At 43.0% G+C, this 25,195-nt stretch overlaps 1 protein-coding gene across 1 annotated transcript in view; it reads right to left on the minus strand.

Annotated features, from left to right (window-relative positions):
- The window catches only part of ADGRG4 (adhesion G protein-coupled receptor G4), a 167,086-nt gene that overhangs the window by 54,413 nt on the left and 87,478 nt on the right, over nucleotides 1–25,195 (minus strand). The window contains exons 13-17 of the mRNA XM_073641278.1: nucleotides 16,422–16,572; nucleotides 15,344–15,475; nucleotides 12,501–12,623; nucleotides 8,392–8,437; nucleotides 1,230–1,333 (exon numbers count right to left, since the gene is read on the minus strand). Coding sequence (XP_073497379.1) covers nucleotides 1,230–1,333; nucleotides 8,392–8,437; nucleotides 12,501–12,623; nucleotides 15,344–15,475; nucleotides 16,422–16,572 — 556 coding nt within the window. The remainder of the gene's footprint in view (nucleotides 1–1,229; nucleotides 1,334–8,391; nucleotides 8,438–12,500; nucleotides 12,624–15,343; nucleotides 15,476–16,421; nucleotides 16,573–25,195) is intronic.

Genomic DNA, 25,195 nt, shown 5'->3' on the forward strand with positions numbered 1-25,195 from the left:
ACTTGTATTTAGTAGGCTGCTATGTCACCGCGTTTTACTTATATCATGTCTTCTCTACATTGCTGCATTTTATCATTCACCATTTCCTTATTCCACTGCTGAGTATCAATAATAATCTTGCACTGCATTAAGCCGAAGAGATTCACATGACTGCTTAGACTGTGTACTTTGGGCTTCTAAATCCAGTCATATAGAAATTGCCTCTTCAGGACTATAATTCTAGTGCTGGACAACAGATGTAAACGCGTGAAATACAGCAGGCAGCACAGTGAGTGACTGGATTTAGATCCAAGATGTAATGGTTATGCCAAGCCTGGCATGCCAAGGTGAGGAGACTTTGAAACCTTGCAAGTAATAGGATTGCTATTTCCAATAGTTAGCACTAGAGTGCTAGTCCTCTTCATCTCTGAAGAGGCAATTTGCATATTTAATTTCCCAGAGGAACATTGCAAGGCTTGAAAGTCTCCTCACCTTGGCATGCTAGGCTTGGCATGTCACTCTCTGCAGGAATAGCCATTACCCCTTGGATCTAAATCCAGTCACTCACTGTGCTGCCTGCAGTCTTTGACGCGCTTACATCTGTTGTCCAGCAGTTCTGGCCTGAAGCACAGCAGCATTGGAGAATGTATGGGGGGTGCAGGCAACAGAACAGGCAATCACCAAAGAGGCAGTCATAGCATTGGTGGGGTGAACCCAAAAGTTGCAATGTGCTGCTGATCAGTATGAAGCTTATCTGTGCTTATCATCCAGTAGTATTCCAACCACAGCAGAGACCAGCAAGTGATCAGACTTTTTCAATAGTTGTATGATGGCTTATTTTTTACAGAATGAAATGAGGATTTTATCAGCCCTATTTTGAAGTACACATAATTTACTGAAAAACTTTGGGGGACTTTTGCAAGCCACAGTAATTTTGGTGGGCAGAGAGGGGATGGCGCTCCCTTAAATGCTGCGGTTGCTCTTGACCATGGTATTTAAAGAAAACCTGACACCTGATACATACTGTCAAATCTGCGGACAGCATGTATCAGGCACTGGCTGTATGATCTCGCCAGGTATTTTCAGCAGGCGGGAAGAAGCCGCCGAGGACCCGCCTGTCCGACTAGAGTACATTATAGACCTTTCAATACCGATTACGGGTGGATGCTTAAGCTAAAAAAGGATACCCTAGTAAAGAGGGTTACAAATAAAATTGGATTATGTTAGTAATAGAGCCTTGTGGTACTTACCAGGAGAACTCCAAAGTGAGTAAGATGGTTGCAAGAACACGATGTATATTCCTTACTTGTAGATATCGATGTACACCCTGATGTATTCCAGCCTCCCATATTATCTGTGCAGGAAATCAGATTGGAAGTTTTGTAAACAGAAGTCAAACACATTTTTTAAGACCACTGAAATGATATTTAACCTACTAATGAGATGCAGGTGCTTTTCGCTAAATTAGAATATCATCAAAAAGTTAATTTATTTCAGTTCTTCAATACAAAAAGTGAAACTCATATATTATATAGAGTCATTACAGAGTGATCTATTTCAAGTGTTTATTTCTGTTAATGTTGATGATTATGGCTTACAGCCAATGAAAACACAAAAGTCATTATCTCAGTAAATTAGAATAATTAACAAAAAACACCTGCAAAGGCTTCCGATGAGTTTAAAATGGTCCCTTAGTCTGTTTCAGTAGGCTCCACAATCCTGGGTAAGACTGCTGACTTGACAGATGTCCAGAAGGCAGTCATTGACACACTCCACAAAGAGGGTAAGCCACAAAAGGTCATTGCTAAAGAAGCTGGCTGTTCACAGAGTGCTGTATCCAAGCATATTAATGGAAAGTTGAGTGGAAGGAGAAAGTGTGGAAGAAAAAGATGCACAAGCAACCGGGATAACCGCAGCCTTGAAAGGATTGTTAAGAAAAGGCCATTCAAACATTTGGGGGAGATTCACAAGGAGTGGACTGCTGCTGGAGTCATTGCTTCAAGAGCCACCACACACAGACCTATCCAGGACATGGGCTACAAGTGTCGCATTCCTTGTGTCAAGCCACTCATGACCAATAGACAACACCAGAAGCGTCTTACCTGGGCCAAGGAGAAAAAGACCTGGACTGTTGCTCAGTGGTCCAAGGTGTTGTTTTCAGATGAAAGTAAATTTTGCATTTCATTTGGAAATCAAGGTCCCAGAGTCTGGAGGAAGAGTGGAGAGACCACAATCCAAGATGCTTGAGGTCTAGTGTGAAGTTTCCACAATCAGTGATGGTTTGTGGAGCCATGTCATCTGCTGGTGTAGGTCCACTGTGTTTTATCAAGACCAAAGTCAGCGCAGCCGTCTACCAGGAAATTTTAGATGACTTCATGCTTCCCTCTGCCAACAAGCTTTTTGGAGATGGAAATGTCATTCTCCAGCAGGACTTGGCACCTGTCCACACTGCTAAAAGTACCAATACCTGGTTTAAAAAGAACAGTATCACTGTGCTTGATTGGCAGCAAACTCGCCTGACCTTAACCCCATAGAGAATCTATTATAGAGAATCTATGGAGTCTTGTCAAGAGGAAGATGAGACACCAGACCCAACAATGCAGACGAGCTGAAGGCTGCTATCAAAGCCACCTGGGCTTCCATAACACCTCAGCAGTGCCACAGGGTGATCGCCTCCATGCCACGCCACATTGATGCAGTAATTGATGCAAAAGGATGCCCGACCAAGTATTGAGGGCATTTACTGAACATACATTTCAGTAGGACAACATTTTGGATTTTAAAAACATTTTTCAAGCTGTTGTTATAAAGTATTCTAATTTACTGAGATAATGACTTTAGTGTTTTCATTGGCTGTAAGCCATAATCATCAACATTAACAGAAATAAACACATGAAATAGATCACTCTGTTTGTAATGACTCTATATAATATATGGGTTTCACTTTTTGCATTGAACAACTGAAATAAACTAACTTTTTGATGATATTCTAATTTAGTGAGAAGCACCTGTAACTATAGAGGTTTCAGAATTATTGTACTAATCTCAGCCAGCACCTGATGGGGTAGGAGACCATCCTAGGACATAACAAACATCATATGTACAGCCATATCAGGCTATCTACACTTCGATGTGTTTCCTTATCACATGTATATATCTACTAGATAAGTAAAAAATGAATTGTACTTTGCTGATATTCACAGTTTTGGGCATTAAACCCTGTGATGTAATATAAACTGGCCTTGAGCCCATATTCACTGTAACAATTCTGAGGGTACTTGTGACTGATAGTGTGTAGGGGTATCTACAACTTGTATGTTGTGGAAGAATCTCTGTATTACTGATCGGAAGTCTTAAAGGGTTATTCTCAAGTGTCCTCAAGTTGTCTCTTGAGCAGTTCAGAGCAATGCAGTCTCCTTACAGTTTCCTTATTTCCTGGTTTTTATCAGGGCGGGCTGTCTTCCTTGAGTGACAGCTCTGGTGAATAGACCTGTAGTATTAGTACAACTATAAAGCTCAGCACAAGTTCTGCTGTAACACATTTAGCTCTCAGTGGTTTGTTCTGAGCCACCACTGATTCCCTGTACTTACACACAGAGATAAATGGGCAACTGAACAAGTACACAGGTCTGGACAGCCAGAGCAAAGAGCTGCGGTTAGTAGACCTGCTGAGAAAGCTGGGGGGCTGGTGATTTATAACTTCATCTCTTCAGAAATTGAGAGTGAGGGTGAGGGAGGTGAGTAGCTAACTACTGTGTAGAGATCAATGAGCTGGAGAGAGCTGGCTGGGATGTTAGAAGTTAAAGGGGTATTTCCATCTCCAAGATCCTCTCCCAATATGTAGTAGGTGTAATAATAGTAATATTAGCAAATATCTTCAATTAGAAATGTAGTATAGTATTTTTGATTCGCTATCTCTTACCTCATGTGTAGGCATCACAGGACCTTAGGTATCCATGGTTACGACCACTAGCAACTAGCTAACTAACTGTGACTTTAACAGTGGGCGTAACCATGGATATCCAAGGTCCTGCGATGCCTGCACATGAGGAAAGAGACATAGCGAATCTATACCCCACTTCTAATTGGAGGTATTTGCTAATATTATTATTATTACACCTACTACATATTGGGATCGGATCTTGGAGATGGGAATACTCCTTTAACTCCCCTGCTGGAATGTAAACTGTACACTCTGGCCAGGCACTAGAGGCCTGACTCCATGGAAACCAGCTGTACACTGTAAAAGATAAAATCTCTCATTGGAGAAAATTACCAGCAGATAGAAAAAGCATGTCAATTGCAAACTTGCTTATTTTCATGCTGTCTAACTAATTAACTAAAGCCATTAACAACTTGAGAGCAAGTCTTTAAACCTGTGTGACTGCACACTTATGAATCCTCCCAGTGCACGCACTCTGCGCTGCCAGGATTCGCCATTGTCTGCCCCGGGAATGGCGGGTAAGTATGCAACATGCATACTCACAGGCAGAACCTGTCTAGTGGGCGTGGCCTCGCTCAATAACTTGTACTGAACAAGGTCACTCCCAATAGGCGGGTTCTGTCCGTGAGTAACATAGTAACAGAGTAACATAGTTTTTAAGGTTGAAGGAAGACTACGTCCATCTAGTTCAACCCATAGCCTAACATGTTGATCTAGAGGAAGGCAAAAAAAAACCATGTGGCAAACACTAAGCTCCACATTGGGGAAAAAAATTCCTTCCCGACTCCATACGGCAATCAGACTAGTTCCCTGGATCAACGCCCTATCAAGGAATCTAGTATATATATATAACATCCATGCCCTTCTTAAATTTTAGTAGTGAATCACTCATTACAACATCATGCGGCAGAGAGTCCCATAGTCTCACTGCTCTTACAGTAAAGAATCCGCGTCTGTGATTATGATTAAACCTTCTTTCCTCCAGATGTAGAAGATGCCCCCTTGTCCCCGTCTCAGGCCTCAGAGTAAAAAGATCAGTAGAAAGGTCTTTGTACTGTCCCCTCATATACTTGTACATAGTAATAAGATCACCCCTAAGCCTTCTTTTTTCCACAGTAAATAACCCCAAGTGTAATAACCTCTCTTAGTATTGCAGACCCCCCAGTCCTCTAATAACCTTGGTCGCTCTTCTCTGCACCCGCTCTAGTTCAGCTATGTCTTTCTTATACACCGGAGACCAGAACTGTACACAGTATTCTAAGTGTGGTCGCACTAATGACTTGTATAGAGGTAAAATTATGTTCTCCTCATGAGCATCTATGACTCTTTTAATGCATCCCATTATTTTATTTGCCTTTGCAGCAGCTGTCTGACACTGGCCACTAAACATGAGCTTGTCGTCCACAAATACACCCAGGTCTTTTTCAGTTACAGTTTTGCCCAGTGTTTTACAATTAAGCATATAATTATACATTTTATTTCCTCTGCCCAAGTGCATTACCTTACATTTATCCCCATTAAAGCTCATTTGCCATTTATCAGCCCAAGCTTCTAGTTTACATAGATCCTCCTGTAATATAAAATTGTCCTCCTCTGTATTGATTACCCTGCAGAGTTTAGTGCCATCTGCAAATATTGAAATATTACTCTGTATGCCCCCTACAAGGTCATTAATAAATATGTTAAAAAGAAGGGGGCCCAATACTGACCCCTGTGATAACCCACTGTTAACTGAGACCCAGTCTGAGTGTTTTCCATTAATAACCACCCTTTGTTTCCTATCACTGAGCCAGTTCTTAACCCACATACATATATTTTCCCCTATCCCCGTTGTTCTTATTTTATGTATCAACTTTTTGTGTGGAACCGTATCAAACGCTTTTGAAAAGTCCATATACACAACATCCACTGCATTTCCTTGGTCCAGTCCAGAACTTGCCTCCTCATAAAAACTGATCAGATTAGTTTGACAGGAACGGTCCCTCGTAAACCCATGTTGATATTGGGTCATGAGGTTATTCTTCTTCAGATACTCTAGTATAGCATCTCTTAGGAAACCCTCCAGGATTTTACCCACAGTAGAGGTTAAGCTTACCGGTCTATAATTTCCAAGTTCAGATTTTGTCCCATTTTTGAATATTGGCACCACATTTGCTAAACGCCAGTCCTGTGGTACAGACCCTGTTATTATGGAATCTTTAAAGATTAAAAATAATGGTCTATCTATGACGTTACTTAATTCCTGCAGTACTCGCGGGTGTATCCCATCCGGGCCCAGGGATTTGTCAACTTTAGTGGTTTTTAGACGTCGCCGTACTTCCTGCTGGGCTAAGCAAGTGACATTTAATGGAGAAGTTTTGTTATCACTAATCATGTTTTCTGTCATGCGATTTTCTTGTGTAAATACTCTTGAAAAAAAATAATTTACATATTGGCTTTTTCCTCATCCTCATCCACCATTTCACCCAGACTATTTTTAAGGGGCCAACACTATCATTTTTTAGTTTTTTACTATTCATGTAGTTAAAGAATATTTTGGGATTATTTTTACTTTCTCTGGCAATGAGTCTCTCTGTCTCAATCTTTGCTGTCTTGATTTGGTTTTTACAGAATTTATTTAATTTTCTGTATTTATTTAATGCCTCATCACTACATACTTGCTTTAGTTCTCTAAATGCTTTCTTTTTGTCACTTATTGCGCCCCTTACAGCTCTATTTAGCCATAGTGGTTTCCTCCTATTTCTAGCATGTTTATTCCCATAGGGTATATATTGTGCACAGGTCCTATTCAGGATGTTAATAAATGTCTCCCATTTGCTTTGTGTAGTTTTATGTCTCAGGATATCGTCCCAGTTTATTGCACTAAGATCATCTCTCAACCGTTGGAAATTTGCCTTCCTGAAGTTTAGTGTCCTTGTAACCCCTCTACTACGCATCATATTAAAGGATACATGAAAACTTATTATTTTGTGATCACTATTACCCAAGTGACCCCCAACTCATATATTTGATATGCGGCCTGGCCTGTTGGTTAATATTAGGTCTAGCAGTGCCCCCCTTCTTGTTGGGTCCTGAACCAGTTGTGAAAGGTAATTGTCTCCTCTCATAGTTGTAAAAACCTATTACCTTTGCTTGAACTGCAGATTTATGTTCCCCAATGTATTTCAGGGTAGTTAAAGTCCCCCATAATAATGATTACTCCTTGAGTCGCTGCTTCATCTATTTGCTTTATGAGGATATTCTCCGCTGCTTCCATTATTTTTGGAGACTTATAACAAACCCCTATCAGTAATTTATTATTTTTTCCCCCTCCCCTTATCTCCACCCACAGGGACTCTACATTTTCATTAGATTCACATATATTCTCTCGCAAGATGGGTTTTAAGGATGATTTAACATATAAACACACACACACCCCCTCGCTTATTTGTGCACAGACTATAGCCCTGTAAACTAACTGCCCAGTCATGGCTCTCGTCCAGCCATGTCTCAGATATCCCCACCATGTCATAATTATTTTCCAGCAAAATTAATTCTAATTCCTCCATTTTGTTGGTGAGGCTTCTGGCATTAGTGTACATGCATTTTATGTATCTCTCTGTACCTCTATAACTTCTTACTATATTGACTGTTCTAACCCCATCCCCAATTTCTTTATTAGTGCCCAGGTCACTATCTGCACTATGTTCCCCACCTATAAAATGATTCCCCTTCCCCCAATCCCTAGTTTAAATACTCCTCCAACCTTCTAGCCATTTTCTCCCCCAGCACAGCTGCACCGTCCCCATTGAGGTGCAGCCCGTCCCTAGCGTAGAACCTGTAGCCAACTGAGAAGTCGGCCCAGTTCTCCAGGAACCCAAACCCCTCCTTCCTACACCAATTCCTGAGCCACTTCTTTATCTCCCTAATCTCCCGTTGCCTCTCTGGCGTGGCACGTGGTACAGGCAATATTTCAGAAAATACCACCTTGGAGGTCCATGCTTTAAGCTTGCAGCCTAATTCCCTGAAATCATCTTTAAGGACCTTTCACCTATCTCTAACTTTGGGAGTATGTACAGTATATCGCATACTTGACTGTGGTTCCCGGGGCAGACAACGGCGAATCTTTACAGGTCACAGTGTGTGCTTTGGGAGGATTCACAAGTCTGCAGTCACAAAGAGTGACTGCAGACTTTTCATTTTAAACCGGACAACTCCTTTAAGTTACCGGCACATTGTTTTGGAAGCCATTGAGGATAGCATAGTGTTATGGTGGCATTTTTAGCTTGCTGTAGTAAGGAAGCATTAGCGGTTGACACAGGGGCTTCTGTGAGTGGCAGTTTGTTATGAGGGTACATGGCAACTTAGAGGCCGCTCAAAAAGTGTTATATGAAAACTGCATACTTTATGCAGAAAACTATTTTGAATGTCTCATCAGAGCAGGAAGAAGCAGATATGCAAGAACAATATATTAAAATATCACAACTTACTGTTTTTAGTAAAATCCCAAAATGCACACTCCACCGGAAAATTCCACTACAAGAAAAGAGAAAATACAACTTGGAGTATAAAAGTTGTTGTGTGTATTGTATTAAGAATATTATGAATTGAACACCTAAATAGTCTGTGCCCCCACAGTGGTGGTTTTGTTTCTCTTTTTTGCAACAATTTTCATAATTATTGTAAAACGGTACCATTTTTACACACACTGCAGTGGTTTTTCAGCAGTTATGTCTCGTGAGTGACTTCTTGGCTGCTTCCACATGGGGTGAGTTGGGCTTTTGCTTCCTACTAAAGTGTACCTTCAGGTGAGTTTACAGAATAAGCTATCGTGTATGTATATGATGTGTAGTGCTATTTCTGACTTGTGTCCTGCATGCACTTGACTCGTAGCCTGCATTTTTCACCACTTTTTCCTTTACAGGCTCTTTACAGCCAGGTTGCTGTGACTCCATCTGTGCTTCTCTTTCACTCTGCTCCTCCATATTTTTTTTTGAGTGGATATTTCTTTTTCACCACTATTCTAGAAGCACTATTGGTGCTAAAACCTTCTTTCTCCTCACTTCTCAGGGAGGAAGACCCGCTACCACTTCCTATACGCCATCAGGGTGTCTCTGCCGTTAGAGACAGATTACAATTGACAACAGGCAGTAGACACCAAGCTAGGCTGAAGGAATACACGTAGAGGCGGGCACTTTGGAGTGTTTTTTTCGAGGGTACGACAACATAATTTTTAAATAAAGTGATTTGTAGATTGTCTCTTTAACACATTATCAATCATATGTGAGTTGCCTGACTGTGCAGTGACTACTTATTCCATGAAAATAGTGTAACAAAACAAGTACTGGTGCGTACACAGTAGATTATGAGTGAGCAGCTCAGTTATGAATATGACATGTATTCCCACTGTGCAGATTTCACAGAATAACAAAAATAAATAAATTGAACCAGTGACTCAAGGGGCGGCGATTCTTAGGCTAAGTTCCCACGATGAGTATAAGATGAGTTTTCGATATTGCAGGTTTTCTGTACTAATTAGCTGAATTAGGTTACTTGCGTTTTTTCAGTGCATTTTTATAGCATTTTTTTTTTGTCTCCTTTTGGTATCGCATGTCTTAAATAAAACTGCTTTCTTTTGGAAAACTCCTATTACTTAATTTTGCTAAATTTGTTAAAGTGATGTGCTGATTACATCCGACTCTATTGTGTTTCCACTGCGAAAATGCAATATAAGCGTGTTTTACGTTTTTTATCTGCAGATTTCCTGATGTCATACAAGTCTATGGAGAAACTTTGCAAAACAAAAAAACCCCGTATATTTACCGCATGTGAAATTGATAGTCATGTTATTTAAAAACTGCACTGCCTGTGAGTTTCTACAGTGCAAAAAAAAGGCAATGTGGGCATGAGCTTTATACAGTGCATTGTGAAAGTATTTGGCCCCCTTGAACTTTTCTACCTTTTGCCACATTTCTGGCTTCAAACATAAAGATATAAAATTCTAATTTTTTGGGGAAGAATCAACAACAAGTGGGACACAATCGTGAAGTGGAACGAAATTTATTGGATATTTTAAACTTTTTTAAAAAAATAAAAACTGAAAAGTGGGGCGTGCAATATTATTCGGCCCCTTTACTTTCAGTGCAGCAAACTCACTCCAGAAGTTCAGTGAGGATCTCTGAATGATCCAATGTTGTCCTAAATGACTGGTAATGATAAATAGAATCCACCTGTGTGTAATCAAGTCTCCGTATAAATGCACCTGCTCTGTGATAGTCTCAGGGTTCTGCTTCAAGTGCAGAGAGCATCATGAAGACCAAGGAACCCACCAGGCAGGTCCGAGATACTGTTGTGGCGAAGTTTAATGCTGGATTTGGATACAAAAAGATTTCCCAAGTTTTAAACATCTCAAGGAGCACTGTGCAAGTGATCATATTGAAATGGAAGGCGTATCAGACCACTGCAAATCTACCAAGACCCGGCTATCCCTCTAAACTTTCATCTCGAACAAGGAGAAGACTGATCAGAGATGCAGCCAAAAGGCCCATGATGACTCTGGATGAACTGCAGAGATCTACAGCTGAGGTGGGAGAGTCTGTCCATAGGACAACAATCAGTCGTACACAACACAAATCTGGCCTTTATGAAAGAGTGGCTAGAAGAAAGCCATTTCTCAAAGATATCCATAAAAAGTCTTGTTTGAAGTTTGCCACAAGCCACCTGGGAAACACACCAAACATGTGGAATAAGGTGCTCTGGTCAGATGAAACCAAAATCGAACTTTTTGGCCAAATGCAAAACGATATGTTTGGCGTAAAAGCAACACAGCTCATCACCCTCAAAACACCATCCCCATTGTCAAACATGGTGGTGGCAGCATCATGGTTTGGGCCTGATTTTCTTCAGCAGGGACAGGGAAGATGGTTAAAATTGATGGGAAGATGGACGGAGCCAAATACAAGACCATTCTGGAAGAAAACCTGTTGGAGTCTGCAAAAGACCTGAGACTGGGACGGAGATTTATCTTCCAACAAGACAATGATCCCAAACATAAAGCAAAATCTACAATGGAATGGTTCAAAAATAAACGTATCCAGGTGTTAGAATGGCCAAGTCAAAGTCCAGACCTGAATCCAATCGAGAATCTGTGGAAAGAGCTGAATACTGCTGTTCACAAACGCCCTCCATCCAACCTCAATGAGCTCGAGCTGTTTTGCAAGGAAGAATGGGCAATAATTTCAGCCTCTCGATGTGCAAAATTGATAGAGACATACCCCAAGCGACTTGCAGCTGTAATCGCAGCAAAAGGTGGTGCTACAAAGTATTAACTCAAGGGGGCCGAATAATATTGCACGCCCCACAGTTTTTTAATTTGTTAAAAAAGTTTAAAATATCCAATAAATTTCATCCCACTTCACGATTGTGTCCCACTTGTTGTTGATTCTTCCCCAAAAAAATAGAATTTTTATCTTTATGTTTGAAGCCAGAAATGTGGCAAAAGGTAGAAAAGTTCAAGGGGGCCAAATACTTTCACAATGCATTGTAGGTAGCACCCCTTTTCAGTTAAAGTAAACTCTGGAGGCAGATTCTCAGGGAGATCTATGTCCAGCCCATAGATCTTAACAGCTCATTTGCATGTTAAGAAAAATGTGAAATTCTCTTGAATAAAACATCGGATTGCAGATATCAAGGTATCACTAAAGGTAGAAAAGGTAAAGGTAAAGGTGAAAGGTAGAGAAGTTCAAGGGGGCCAAATACTTTCACATGGCACTGTATAAATCCCATTAATTTTGCTGAAATTGTAACACACTGTGTTTTTTTGCTCATGAAATTATGCAGTAGAAAAAAGTTACAATATCCTTGTTTTGGGAACTTTACTTACTAGCCTTACTATATTTTCATATTAAATATCCAGTTCATTACAAGGCAGAAATTACTAATTGACAAATTGTTAATAACTTAATAAAATTTGTCCAAAGTACAAGAGATTTTAACTGAATATTAGATACTTTCCCCTCTCATGTCCAGTGGGTCCCACCTCCATGTTTTGACCAAATCATTGGTCTGTGAACACATGGCAGCAATCATCGAGTCGGATACTTACATATTTTATGTGGCCTAAATAGTAATCATCTCATGTGTAAAGGGGATGCGCTGCTGACTATGTGCAAACTGTATGGGGACTGACAGTTTGTAATCAGCCCATGTAAAAGGTCCTTTAACTTGATGACAACTAAGTAGGGTAAATATACCTTTACCGCTTCCATCTTCTACTTCATTGGCTACATAGCACTCAGTGAGTGTATATATATAAAATAAACTACCGAAATGCAGAAATTTTGTTCTGTAGAGGAGACTTGTGCACAAGTTCATTCCATCTAATAGGGATGAGACCAACCGTGGCTGGGCCCCATCTCTCCACGGGACCATGACAGTCGGCTGGGCTCCCTCAGTTACCCTTTCTCAGGAGAATTAGCAGTAGGACAAAAGGAGCTTTTCTATATCATCCAGTGTCCCCACATAGTATTGTTCTGACTTATCTGTGTGACTGTACTTTTCATACTTTCTAAAGACAGTGAAGGCAAAAAATAAAACTTACCACGTTTTCCTGAAAATGCCGCAAAGTTATGCCTACTGGATCCTTCAGATCCTTGATAGTTCTGCCTTCAAAACTGGCACTTATAACGTATGTGTTTAAGACACGGCTACTGGATTCATAGCCCTAGAAAAGAAATAATTTAAATTATTGTATTGCTAGTGGTCCATCTGTATTACTACCATACACAGTCATACTCCGTTGTCACATAGAAACAGAGATAATGGCACAGTATGTGATTACAGGACACGTCAGTATTACTGCTGATGTAAAGTAATAAAATGCAAATATATGCAGAATATGGATGTCAAAAGTAATGTTAAAACTATTTCTCAAAGGATTTTTGTGGGGGTCTGCTAGATGATTTAACAAATATATTATGCATCACCACCTAGCAGCTCATCATTGCTGTATCTTAGTCAGACAGTAAGAAATTACCTCCTCCAATCTGATGCCTGATATATTTGTACTGCATTATGAATGTGAGTATAATTGTTAAGTGACCCAGCAGTGAAGGTATATAAGTAAGTCTTAAAGGGGCTTTCCAGTTTCACAAAACTTCTATCTCAAGATGTTGTTTGTTTAAAAAAAAACCTGTTCTTTATTTACTCTCACCTGGTCCAGCGCTGAGTCTCCACTGCTTCTCCCCTTGTCTGTTATTGTCTGCAGCGCTGACGTCACATTGACAATAGTGATGAGCAAGCATGTTATCCACTGCTCGTTACTCAATCAACCATTGGGGTACTCGGGTTCTCGCCTGAGTATCGCAGGTGCTTGAGTTCCTGTCACGAGTGTGTCAGGTGTGGCAGACAGTCGTTCTGGATCCAACTGTAGAAGGTCATAGCGCTTGGCTCTGCAGGCACCTTCTTGAACTTTTTATCTCTGTATTGTAGTGATATCCTTCTCCCTCTAGGACCTAGCAGTGACCTCCACCTTCTGTTATGATCTGCAACATGTACTAAGGAAAGATAGGGGAAAGCTGTCCCTACAGTAAGACTAAGCTGAATCCCTATGATGTAGCGGGCTGCCTGTTCCTAGCGAACAGACCCGCCTTAGTCCTCGGCTAGTCTGAACAAAGACCTATAGCATTAAGGGAGGGGTCCCTAAAAGAACTAAGGACTGGGACAAAAATGGGACACCTCCTAAACAGAGAAGTTGTTGCAGAACACAAAAAGACAAACTGACAAACGGTACTAGAGGTTCCAGAAGGACCAAGTGAACTGACAGAGAAAGGCACTGAAGCACCAGGCTAGAGAAACAGTCAAACACTGAAGTCCAGCACAGCCAGAAGGGCGGAGCTGGAATATAAAGGCTGATGGTCCCGTGACCGCAAAACCGCAAGGGTGTGCTAATTGACACACCCTTGCTGGATGTTTAAATACATTCAGTCTCCCCAGAGAGTCGCCGGTGATAGCTCTATTTTCCTCTGTCCAGGCTTGAAGTACTAGTAGTCGGCTAGTGTCTTCTTGGAGTTTCCTTGGAGGATAGTTGGCGTGATCTCTCTGGTGTCTTCTCAAGCTAAGTGTTTACCTTGTCTGTTTACCTGTTTGTCTTTAGTTGCAGTGGGGGCTGACTAGTTCTCACCCTGTCCCCTCCCTACCTAGGACCTATCGCTAGGGGCAGTCAGGGATTAGGATTCCTGCTCGGCGATAGGCGCGGAACCTATTTAGGGACATTAGGGGAGTCAGGGTGATTGTTAGATCTACCTAGTGGTCTCCACTCTCCCGTTCCCTAGTGTTTGGCCTTCCTCCCCCTCTTTCTGCTGTTGTGCACTTAGTCTTTCCCTCACCTTACCTGACAGTTCCATGCTTGAGTCCCTGCCCCACATGGTTCAGCTAATAAACATGCGAGTTTGCCTGCCATACATAGTAATGCTCTAGCCATGTTCGCTACTGCCATTACTGTGATTGGCCGGCCACATCTCATCACTGGGTCTTAAACAAGCATATCTGACCACCCTGATACTCGATCGAGTACTGAACAGTGGCGAGCACGCTTGCTCATCACTAGTTGACAGCACTGTAGCCAATCAGTGAGCAGATCAACTCCGAGTGGCTCAGTGCTAGACTACGGGAGGGTGAAAAAAACACAACGTTTGCTTTTTTAAAACAAACAACAACTGGGACAGGTTTTTTTTCTCAAATTGGAAAACCCTTTTAAATTATTTGGATGGATAAACAGGACAAATTACTGCATACATAGCTATGTTTCAATTGTACACTGGCATTACTTTAATACTGCATGAACCCAATTTGACAGGTACTGGAATATGAGATATCATATGGTCAAAGTATAGCATATAAAACTTACTTGAAAAGTTTGAGAACATAAAAGGAAAAAAAAATCTATATTATGGCATTTTTATACCTGATTTATGGTGCATGTTCTACTATTTTGTGTTTTAATGTCTACGTTTTCTAGTTGTGTCATGCGATTCTTCTTAGAATGACTCAATTTGTAGTGGCAAAAACACAAATAAAAAGCAAAAACGTATATACAGTATATTCTAAAAGACACAAAAAAGATCAATAAAGGTGTATAAGATTAAAATGCCATAAATTGCCTGAAAAAAACACCATGCCTAAAGCATTCAGTGATTTTGGAAATAAATCTAAATAGGCAAAAAAAGTGAAAAATAAGCTAACAAAAATGCTGCAAAAAATGCCAAAAAAAAACTAATAAGATGTGTTTTTTTTCTAAAAATGCTATGTGTAAATGCTCCTTAGACAATATTTTGGGGCTAATACACATATAAATGCTCATTTATGTTTATGGTGCACAAATGTGAAGAAAACTACTAACTATTTTATAGTTAAAATGCAGTTGTTTGGGTTTTTTTTTTTTACCTGGAATGGTGATGAACTCCCAATAAAGTTAAATTGGACCTTGGATGAGGATATTTCTGCTTGGTTTTGGATAGATTTGGGTAGATGTATAAAGGCTACAACCTTGTCAAGAGGAAACTGTTCTAATGTTATCTGTGAACAAAAACAAAGTTTCCAAACAATTAGTTTGGAAGACATATGTACAGTATTAATTTCTCAGGACCTCCCTCTATGAGCCGAATAACGGAGCACCTCTAAGGCCACGTGCACACATTCAGTATTTGGTCAGTATTTTACATCAGTATTTTTAAGCCAATACCAGGAGTGGGTGAAAAATACAGAAGCGGTGACGTGTTTCTATTATACTTTTCCTCTGATTGTTCCACTCCTGATTTTGGCTTACAACTACTCATGTAAAAAACTGGCCAAATACTCATTGTGTGAACATGGCCTAAGAGTTGTTAATGAAATGATAGCTGCGGTCTGGCAAGGTGTTCGCACTAAAGCCCCAATTCATTAAGATTGGCGCTGTGTGCCTTTGTCTTAAAGAAAGGTGCGCTTGACTAAAATGCAGAAAATTCATTAAGAGACATCCACCTCTTAATGAAATTGCCGCATCCTACAACTGGTATGCACCTTCACCGGAAATGTTACTCCAGCCATGGGCAGGTGTACAATTCTAGTGCAAATTATGATAAATTTTACATCAGGCTTTGCCACACCCCATCCTACTCCAGCTGTACCCACTTTGTCACAGCTTTCCGGGACTGGCGTAAAAACATCAAAAGTTTTGCTCAACTATTTGTTTAAACATTTTGCAACATTTATTTACTTACCATTTTAACTTATATCTAAAGTACTCAGTATAGAATAATTATTCTGCAGATAACAGTAATCTTTTATTACATAATACAGCTATTAGGGATAGAATTATTCTTGAATTATTCCTGAAGAAAACACCCAAACCCAAACAGACCTCCAAAGTACTTCTTTGTTAATGGGAAATACACGTATTGTATTTGGCAGATACCCTCTGAGTTGTATCCCCATAAAAACATCTAAACTAACTTTCTAGTTGTCAAGTAAACAACCATCGTACCTCCAGATTCCCTTCCACATATGTTGTAACTGTGAAGTACATTTCTTCAAATGTTTTTGATATTAGTAAAGCCATAGAATCAGTCGTCACATTTGCTGTTTCACTTTGAAAATTCATTATGAATCCAACTTCCTCCATCAAGTTAAGAATCCTTGGAATTACAAATTCTTGGTCAATATTTAGGCAGATATTAAAATGCTGAACAGTAATATTTCTACTCAATATTAACGTCTTGCCACTATCTGCATACCGTGCTCTTTAGTTTACCCACTCATTCTGACTAATGAAGACCACACATTTTTTTTCCTGCCATAATACCTCGTACTTTATATATGTAATACTCTGGGACAACACATTCAGGAATAGTATTATTTTTAAATAGAAGGGAACAACATTTCATATCCCCAATATGAGATGTCCTTGACACCCAAACCAGACTATACATCAGTCACAAAACTCCAAAGTGCTTCTTTATGTTAGTGGAAAATGGGTAAATGTCACAACTGCACGGTGCAAGCTCAGAAATATTCTACTCTATGACTTTTATTCCGTCGCTCTCACCTCTTTTATTAATAAAGCGGTTGGGTGTTAGCAAGAGAGGGTGGAGCGCCCTCAACCTCACAGGTTTACAATAATTTCCATCAAAAACTGGCATAAATTATGAGGACATTGTAGCAAGGCAACAGCTAACGTAGAATTAATACATTTGTGCCAAATTAATTAGAAGGCATGATTTTCTGAATAAATTTTGGCATTTTACTCAAGCACGTTCTTGTTGCAGACTGGTAAAAGAACTCTGGTCTTAAAGCAGTTGGTCAGGACCTTAATATTAACAGTATCTAACACTTGTTACCCTGACTGATTAGCTGTTTCCAGGTCCCATAGACCAGTGTTCCCCAACACCGGTCCTCAAGAGCCACCAACAGATAATGTTTTTAAGATCTCTTTAGTATTTCCCAGGTGATAATTCCATCACCTGTGTAGAACTAAGGAAATCCTAAAAACACGATTTGTTGGTGGCTCTTGAGAACTGGAGTTGGGTAACACTGCACTAGAGGATAGAACTACACAGTGTTCACAGCCAAAACAAGAAGCTCAATCATTGTGTAGTGGCCACTCTTAGGTAATGCAGCTCAGCTCCATTTGAAGGTTAGTCTGTCACCCCCAAAATGCATTGTGAATGGGCTACACAGTGTTTTCGGGGACGTAGCCCCTATAACAACCATACTAGAACTGTACCTTTTACTGGTACAGTGTTTCTGAAAATAGCTTTTAATTCATATTCAAATGAGGAGCCTTCGGTCCACCCTTGGCGTGGCCAAGAGTTTGGTGCACCATTACGCCTCTTCATTTCCATATCGGGGCCCTTTCTCCGCTTGTGATTGACAGTGCTCGCTTCCCAGAGCAAGCACTCTCTGAATGCTGCCAGGGTGTGTGCAGCCCTGTGCACAGGCAGTGGCCATACGTGTACTCCTCCTTGCCTCCTTTCTTCGCTGCACTAATAAATAGTGATTAGCAAGCATGCTCGTTACTCGAGATTTACGAGCATGCTCTGGTGTTTTCCGAGTATCTTCAGCGTGCTCGGTTGTTATGTTTTAGTCACTCCGTAGTCATGATTTGCGACTGTTTGCAGTTTTAATACATGTGAGGAATGCCTGTTTCTTAGGCATTCCTCACATGTATTAAGGCTATCAAACAGTCGCAAATCATGAGCACAGCGTGACTAAAACATAACACCTGAGCACACTAAAGATACTCGGCGACCACCCGAGCATGCTCGCCGAAAGAGTTAACAGAACATGCTCGGGTTCTCGATGCTCGGGTCGAGCAAATTGGAATACTCGGGTGTTCGACCCGAGCAACGAGCCCAATGTAAGTCTATGGGAGACTCGAGCTTATTTCAGGCGGCACCCCCCGGCAGTCTGCAGAGGGCCTAAAAATTGCCCAAATCGATGGGAACAGTGCTCAAATGACATGGGAACAGCATGGGGAAGACCCCTGGAAGCATTGCTGACTACCAGGTTACTGCTGTCAACAACGTTGTCAGAAATATTACGCCACATTTATAGACTCACAATAAAGCATACAAAAACAAATCCAAAATGGATTTTCCTGGGAAATATGTTAAGGAACATTCTTTCCAGGGCAATGACTTGTATATAAGGCAAAATAAATAACCAAAACCAAAAATACTCCTCCACACTTTGGGCTATGTTCACACGTAGCGTTTTTGATGCGTTTTTGCACTTTTGCATTGCTTTCAGCCAAGACAAATGCATTCACTGGGAAATATCATTTTAACATTTTACAATCTTATCTGGCCATGTGGTGTGTGACACATCATCAGACACATGCATACAGTGCTGAAAAGACATGGGAACAGCATGGGGAAGACCTCTGGAAGCATCTCTGACTCCCAGGTCACTGCCTAAAAAGTGTGCCCATCATAAGCGATCCGTGGCGCATTCGAAAATGCCTCCCGCCATGCACCCGTCGTTGCAGACTTGCAACAATCACCGTCCACGTTCTTGTCCCAGTGCAGTGTTCAGTTGCCCCTACCCCATTCCTTGGAATGCAAGCGCAAGTATGCAGCCAGCCACCCACCCATCCACAGGCTGCAATACTATACTGCCAAATTTTTGACAGCTGCTTGCACTTGAAATGTGGCCTTTTAGGCTCATGGAGGCGGAAGCTGTCCACAATCTTATGGCGGCGGCGACCGGGTATCCATACTCGGTACCCAGCCGCCACTATTTGTCCCGGTATCGTCTCCGCCTTCCACAAGCACGGGTCCCACAACATTACCCGTGCCCTCCCCAATGCACTTATTGTGCAATTATAGTGCAGTTGTATTTCACCACAGCCATATTGTTTAGTTTGGTGAATGGACTTGGGAAACCATATCTACTCCAGCTGTCATTTCTCCCAGAAGTCCTCTACAGCTGCTTACACTTGAAATGTGGCCTTTTAGGCTCGTGGAGGCAGAAACTTTTCATAACCTCATACCGGCGGCGGCCTGGTGTCCATACTCGGTCCCCAGCCGCCACTATTTCTCCCTGTATCGTCTCTGCCTTCCACAAGCACGGGTCCCATAACATTACCCGTGCCCTCCCCAGTGCACTTAATGGGAAGGACCGCCTACCCACAAACACGTGGTCAAGTGAATGTGGCCAGGGACGGTACGGAGCCAGTCCACAGCTTTTTTTGCTGAGTTGTATTTCACCACAGCCATATTGTTTAGCTTGATGAAGGACTTGGGAAACCATATCTACTCCAGCTGTCATTTCTCTCAGGAAGTCCTCTAAAGCCACTTTCACTTGAATTGTGGCCTTTTAGGCTCGTGGAGGCGGAAGCTTTTCATAACCTCATGCCGGCGGCTGCCGGGTGTCCATACTTGGTCCCCAGCTGCCACTATTTCTCCCGATATGGTCTCCGCCTTCCACAAGCATGGGTCCCACAACATTACCCGTGCCCTCCCCAGTGCACTTAATGGGAAGGACCGCCTACCCACAAACACATGGTCAAGTGAATGTGGCCAGGGACGGTACGGAGCCAGTCCACAGCTTTTTTTGCTGAGTTGTATTTCACCACAGCCATATTGTTTAGCTTGGTGAAAGGACGTGGGAAACCATATCAACTCCAGCTGTCATTTCTCCCACGAAGTCCTCTAAAGCTGCTTTCACTTGAAATGTGGCCTTTTAGGCTCGCGGAGGCGGAAGCTTTTCACAACCTCATGCCGGCGGCGGCCGGGTGTCCATGCTCGGTCCCCAGCCGCCACTGTTTCTCCCGGTATCGTCTCCGCCTTCCACAAGCATGGGTCCCACAACATTACCCGTGTCCTCCCCAGTGCACTTACTGGGAAGGACCGCCTAACCACAAACACATGGACAGGTGAATGTGGCCAGGGACGGTACGGAGCCAGTCCACAGCTTTTTTTGCTGAGAGTTGTATTTCACCACAGCCATATTCTTTAGCTTGGTGAAAGGACTGGCATAGAGGGAAACCGTATCTACTCTGGGTGTCATTTCTCCCAGGAAGTCCTCTAATGCAGCTTGTTGCAGAAGCAATGGCAGCCCATTCAACATCAACTCGTACTTGTCGGTGGTGCTTTGACACACAAACATCTTTCTTTGCGCATTTAATTTCATGACTACAGAGTTGGGCAAAGGCCTGATCTGCAATGCGGTTTGAGAAATAACATGCATAAGCACGTCCAATCCACATTAAAAAAGCAGCCATAGAGTGTCCGGGAACCTTCCCCCACACTTTTCTTACCCAGGGCTGCTTCTCGGCAGGGTTGGACGGGCCCACCAGAAAACCGGAGGATCCTCCGGTGGGCCCTGGCTTCTCCTTCAGGAGAGTTCATAGTGCTGAGGTGAGGCCACCATCTGCTTCGTTTTCTGTTACTTGGAATGCAAGCGCAAGTATGCAGCCAGCCACCCACCCACCCACTAACCCACAGGCAACAATACTAAACTGCCAGATTTCTGGGCAGCTGCTTGCACTTGAAATGTGGCCTTTTAGTATCGTGGATGCGGAAGCTTTTCACAACCTTATGCCTCATGCTCCGTGTCCATACTCGGTCCCCAGCCGCCACTATTTCTCCAGGTGTTGTCTCCGCCTTCTACAAGCGCGGGTCCCTGAACATTACTGCAGGTACTTTTCTGTGGGAATCTGCTTGCCTCCTACCAGCCTGGAATATTTCCAGTAAACTATGGTACGACGCTATGGTATTAGCACTGCCCCCAGTACCAGTAGCGAAGCCATCCCCAATTTCCTTCTCAGGAATTTTATTTGGTAAAGTACATTAGTTTCTCACAAAGGAGCTGAAGATAGAGTGGCAGTTGGTGCAAGTTTCTCCAGCCTGTTAGATATCAGAGGGTGAACGGCAGCACATTGGATCATTGGTTAGCACTGAAGCCTTGCAGTGCTGGGATCCTGGGTTCAAATCCCAGCAAGGACCACATCTGTAAGGATTTTGTATGTTCTCCCTGTATTTGCGTGGGTTTCCACCTCAGTAAAAAAGCAGCCATAGAGTGTCCGGGAACCTTCCCACACACTTTTCTTAGCCAGGACTGCTTCTCGGCAGGGTTGGACGGTCCCACCAGAGAATCCTCTGGTGTGCCCTGGCTTCTATATCAGAAGAGTTCATGTTAGCGCTAACTTTGCAGCTGCTATGGGTCTCTTGAGCGGGGGAGAAAGGTGAACCCTCAGAATCAAATCCCCTGGTGGGCCCAATGTTTTTCAATCTGAAACAGCTTCTCAGTGGGAGTTGTATTTCAACACAGCCATATTCTTTAGCTCGGTGAAAGGACTGGCATAGAAGGAAACCGTATCTACTCCGGCTGTCATTTCTCTATCACCAAGTTCCGCCCATTGTCACACACGACCATGCCTGGCTGCATGTTCAGAGGTGAGAGCCACAGATCAGGCTGCTGTGTTATAGCTTTCAACAATTCTGCAGCACTGGGCAGTTTGTCACCTAAGCATTAAGCATGTTATCTTCAGCACAGCCTGTTGCCGCTTGGCCAAGGCAGTGCTGCAGTGCTTTCAGCTTGTGACTGATGTGGTCATTTCGGAGATGGAGGAGGAGGTGCAGGAGCTAAACAATGTGATTACATTGAGGTTACGTTGGCGACTCTGTTTTTTATACTAAAGTAAGATCCTACTGTTTGTTTGTTTTTTACGTTATTATTTAAGAAAAATGCATTCACCAGGAAATGTCATTTTAACATTTTACAACTTTATCTGGCCATGTGATGTGTGACACATGATCAGACACATCCTGTTTCATTTATGATGGAGGGACTCTGAAAGTCACAAAGCCTATTTTTATAGGGTCATCAGGCGGCCCTTACTATTCTTAAAAGGCCAGCAGTCGGCCCTCGCTATTGTTAGAGACCCATCAGCCGGCTATGCTTTGTTGTTCCATTATTAACAAGTGGGCCTCCTATACTGTTATTGCGTATGCAGTGACGCAACCCAATAGCCCTTTGAAGAGACATAGAGGAGGGTCTCATTAAAAAAAAATTTCCCATTATAAAGGAGTGGGTCTCCTATAGTGGTAATGCCCATACTATGACTACAATGGCTGACCAAAATTTGGGAAAAGCCCCACTAAGAAGTTAAAGACACATAGAGCAGGGCCACAGTAATGACATGTTTTCATTACAAAGGAACAGGTGTGCTATACAGTTATAGGGTATGCAGTGAGTCCAACGGCTGACCAAATTTAGGAAAAACCCCACTAACAATTTAAAGACGCATAGAGCAGGGCCACAGTAATGACAAATTCCCATTAGAAAGGAGAAGGTCTCCCATAGTGTTGGCCTATGCAGTGAATGCAAGGGCGGCCAAAAATTGGGAGGCACTCCAATGCCCCTTGGAAGAGACTTAGAGGACCTCATAAAAAAATGTTCCCATTAGAAAGGAGCGGGTCTCCAATACTTGTAATGCCCATCCACTAAGTGTATGGGCTGACAAACATTTACCCCGGGGGGGTATACATGAACATACTGTATAAAACATTTTTTATGGGCATAATACACCCTTTAAAAAAATGATGTGGGTGTTGCATCACGGACCACGGTCACCCTGGTGCTATGGTGGTGGAGGATGAGGAGAAGGAGGAGGACAAGAGCAAATAACCAAAATCAGGAAGCGTATACCCATGTGTGGGTGTGAAAATGTGCATGGGAATACACCTCCCAAAAAAAGACACTGGATTTGAGTTTGTTACTCTGCTATCATTCGGTGGTGTTGAGAAGTCTGGCCCAATCCAGCCCTTGCTCATTTTAATAAGAGTCAGCCTGTCCGCGTTTTCAGTTGACAGGCGGATGCACTTGTCAGTTATAATTCCACCCGCGGCACTAAAACCCCGCTCTGATAAAACGCTGGCAGCAGCGCCAGCCAGGACCTCCAAGGCATAGAGAGCCAGTTCATTCCACATATCCAGCTTGGATACCCAATAATTATAAGGCACAGAGGAATCACGGAGGACATTGGTATGGTCGGCAAGGTACTCCCTCAGCATCTTCCCAATCTTTGCACTCCTTGTGAGAGTACCCCGCGCATCAAAGCTTGTGCGATGGGAGGGGCTGAGAAAATTCTCCCAGAACTTTGACAGTGTTCCCCTGCCTCTGCTGGATTGAAGTTGTGTTTCTCTCGCCTGTACTCCTTGGTTGTCCAACGAACGGTGACTTCTGCCGCCAGCGCTTTCAAATGGGAATTTTTTTAATAGTTCTGCAACAAGGGCCTTCTAGTACAGCCCCATTTTTGTAGACCTGTCCGCCTCAGGAATAAGAGATATAAAGTTCTCCTTGTAGCGTGGGTCTAGAAGTGTCACCAACCAGTAATGACTGTCACCCAAAATTTTGAGAATGCGAGGGTCATGGGAAAGGCAGCTTAACATAAACTCAGCCATGCGTGCCCGACTGCTAACAGGCAAGACCTCCGTGTCCTCACCAAGAGGATGACTGACCATGCTCTCCTCCTCCTCCTCCTCTCTGTCCTCTGGCCACCCACGCTGAATAGACGGTATGACAGTTGTGCAGGTAGTACCTTCTATAGCGCATGAAACTAGCTCCTGTTCTTTCTCCTCCTCCTCTACCTCATTGTCACCCAATCCACGATGGGATGAGATGAGGCTGGGCTGTGTGTAATCACCCTGTATGGTTCCTTGCTCCATCTCATCGTGCTCCGCCTGCAATGTATCCTCTTTGATTGTGAACAGAGAGCGTTTCAGAAGACAGAGAAGCGGGATGGTGACGCTAATTATGGCGTCATCACTGCTCACCATCTTGGTGGAGTCCTCAAAGTTTTGGAGGATGGTACATAAGTCTGACATCCATGTCCACTCCTGAGGTCTTATGTGTGGAGTCTGAACTGAATATCGACGGCCTTGTTGATGCTGATACTCAACAACTGCCCTCTTCTGCTCAAAAATCCTTCCCAACATCTGCAGTGTAGAGTTCCAACGCGTGGGGACATCACATACCAGTCTGTGAGCTGGAAGCTGCAAACGCTGCTGAAACACGGCAAGGGCGTCGGAAGCTGTAGGTGACTTTCTAAAATGGGCACACAGGTGGCGTACTTTAACAAGCAGATCCGGCAGGTCCGGGTAGGATTTGAGAAACTGATGAACCATGAGGTTAAGCACATGGGCCAGGTATGGTACGTGTATGAGCTCGCCTCGCCTCAGAGCCGCCACCAGGTTCCGGCCATTGTCACGCATGACTATGCCTGGCTGTAGGTTCAGCGGTGTGAGCCACAGATCTGCCTGCTCTTTCAGAGCTATCCACAACTCTTCAGCATTGTGCGGTTTGTCACCTAAGCATATTAGTTTCAGCACAGCCTGTTGCCGCTTGGCCGAGGCAGTGCTGCAGTGCTTCCAGCTTGTGACTGATGTGGTCATTTACGGAGATGGAGGCTAAAGAGGAGGAGGAGGCTGAGGAGGATGAGGTGAGGGAGATGTAGACTGGGGGCAACCCTAATTGACCTAGGGCCCACAATCCTTGGCGTCGGGAGGACGTGTTCCGTCCCAAGGTCCGACTGGGTCCCGGCTTCCACTATGTTAACCCAGTTTGCCGTCAGCGAGATGTACCGTCCCTGCCCACAAGTACGTGTCCACGTGTCTGTGGTTAGGTGGACTTTCCCGGTAACTGCGTTGTTGAGGGCACGGTTAATGTTTTGGGACATGTGCTTGTGTAATGCGGGGACGGCACACCAGGAGAAATAGTTGCGGCTGGGGACCGAGTACCGAGGAACGGCCACCG

Source organism: Phyllobates terribilis, unplaced genomic scaffold, assembly GCF_046119375.1.
Source record: "Phyllobates terribilis strain yellow unplaced genomic scaffold, ASM4611937v1 Scaffold_7__3_contigs__length_470593459, whole genome shotgun sequence".
NCBI lineage: Eukaryota > Metazoa > Chordata > Amphibia > Anura > Dendrobatidae > Phyllobates > Phyllobates terribilis.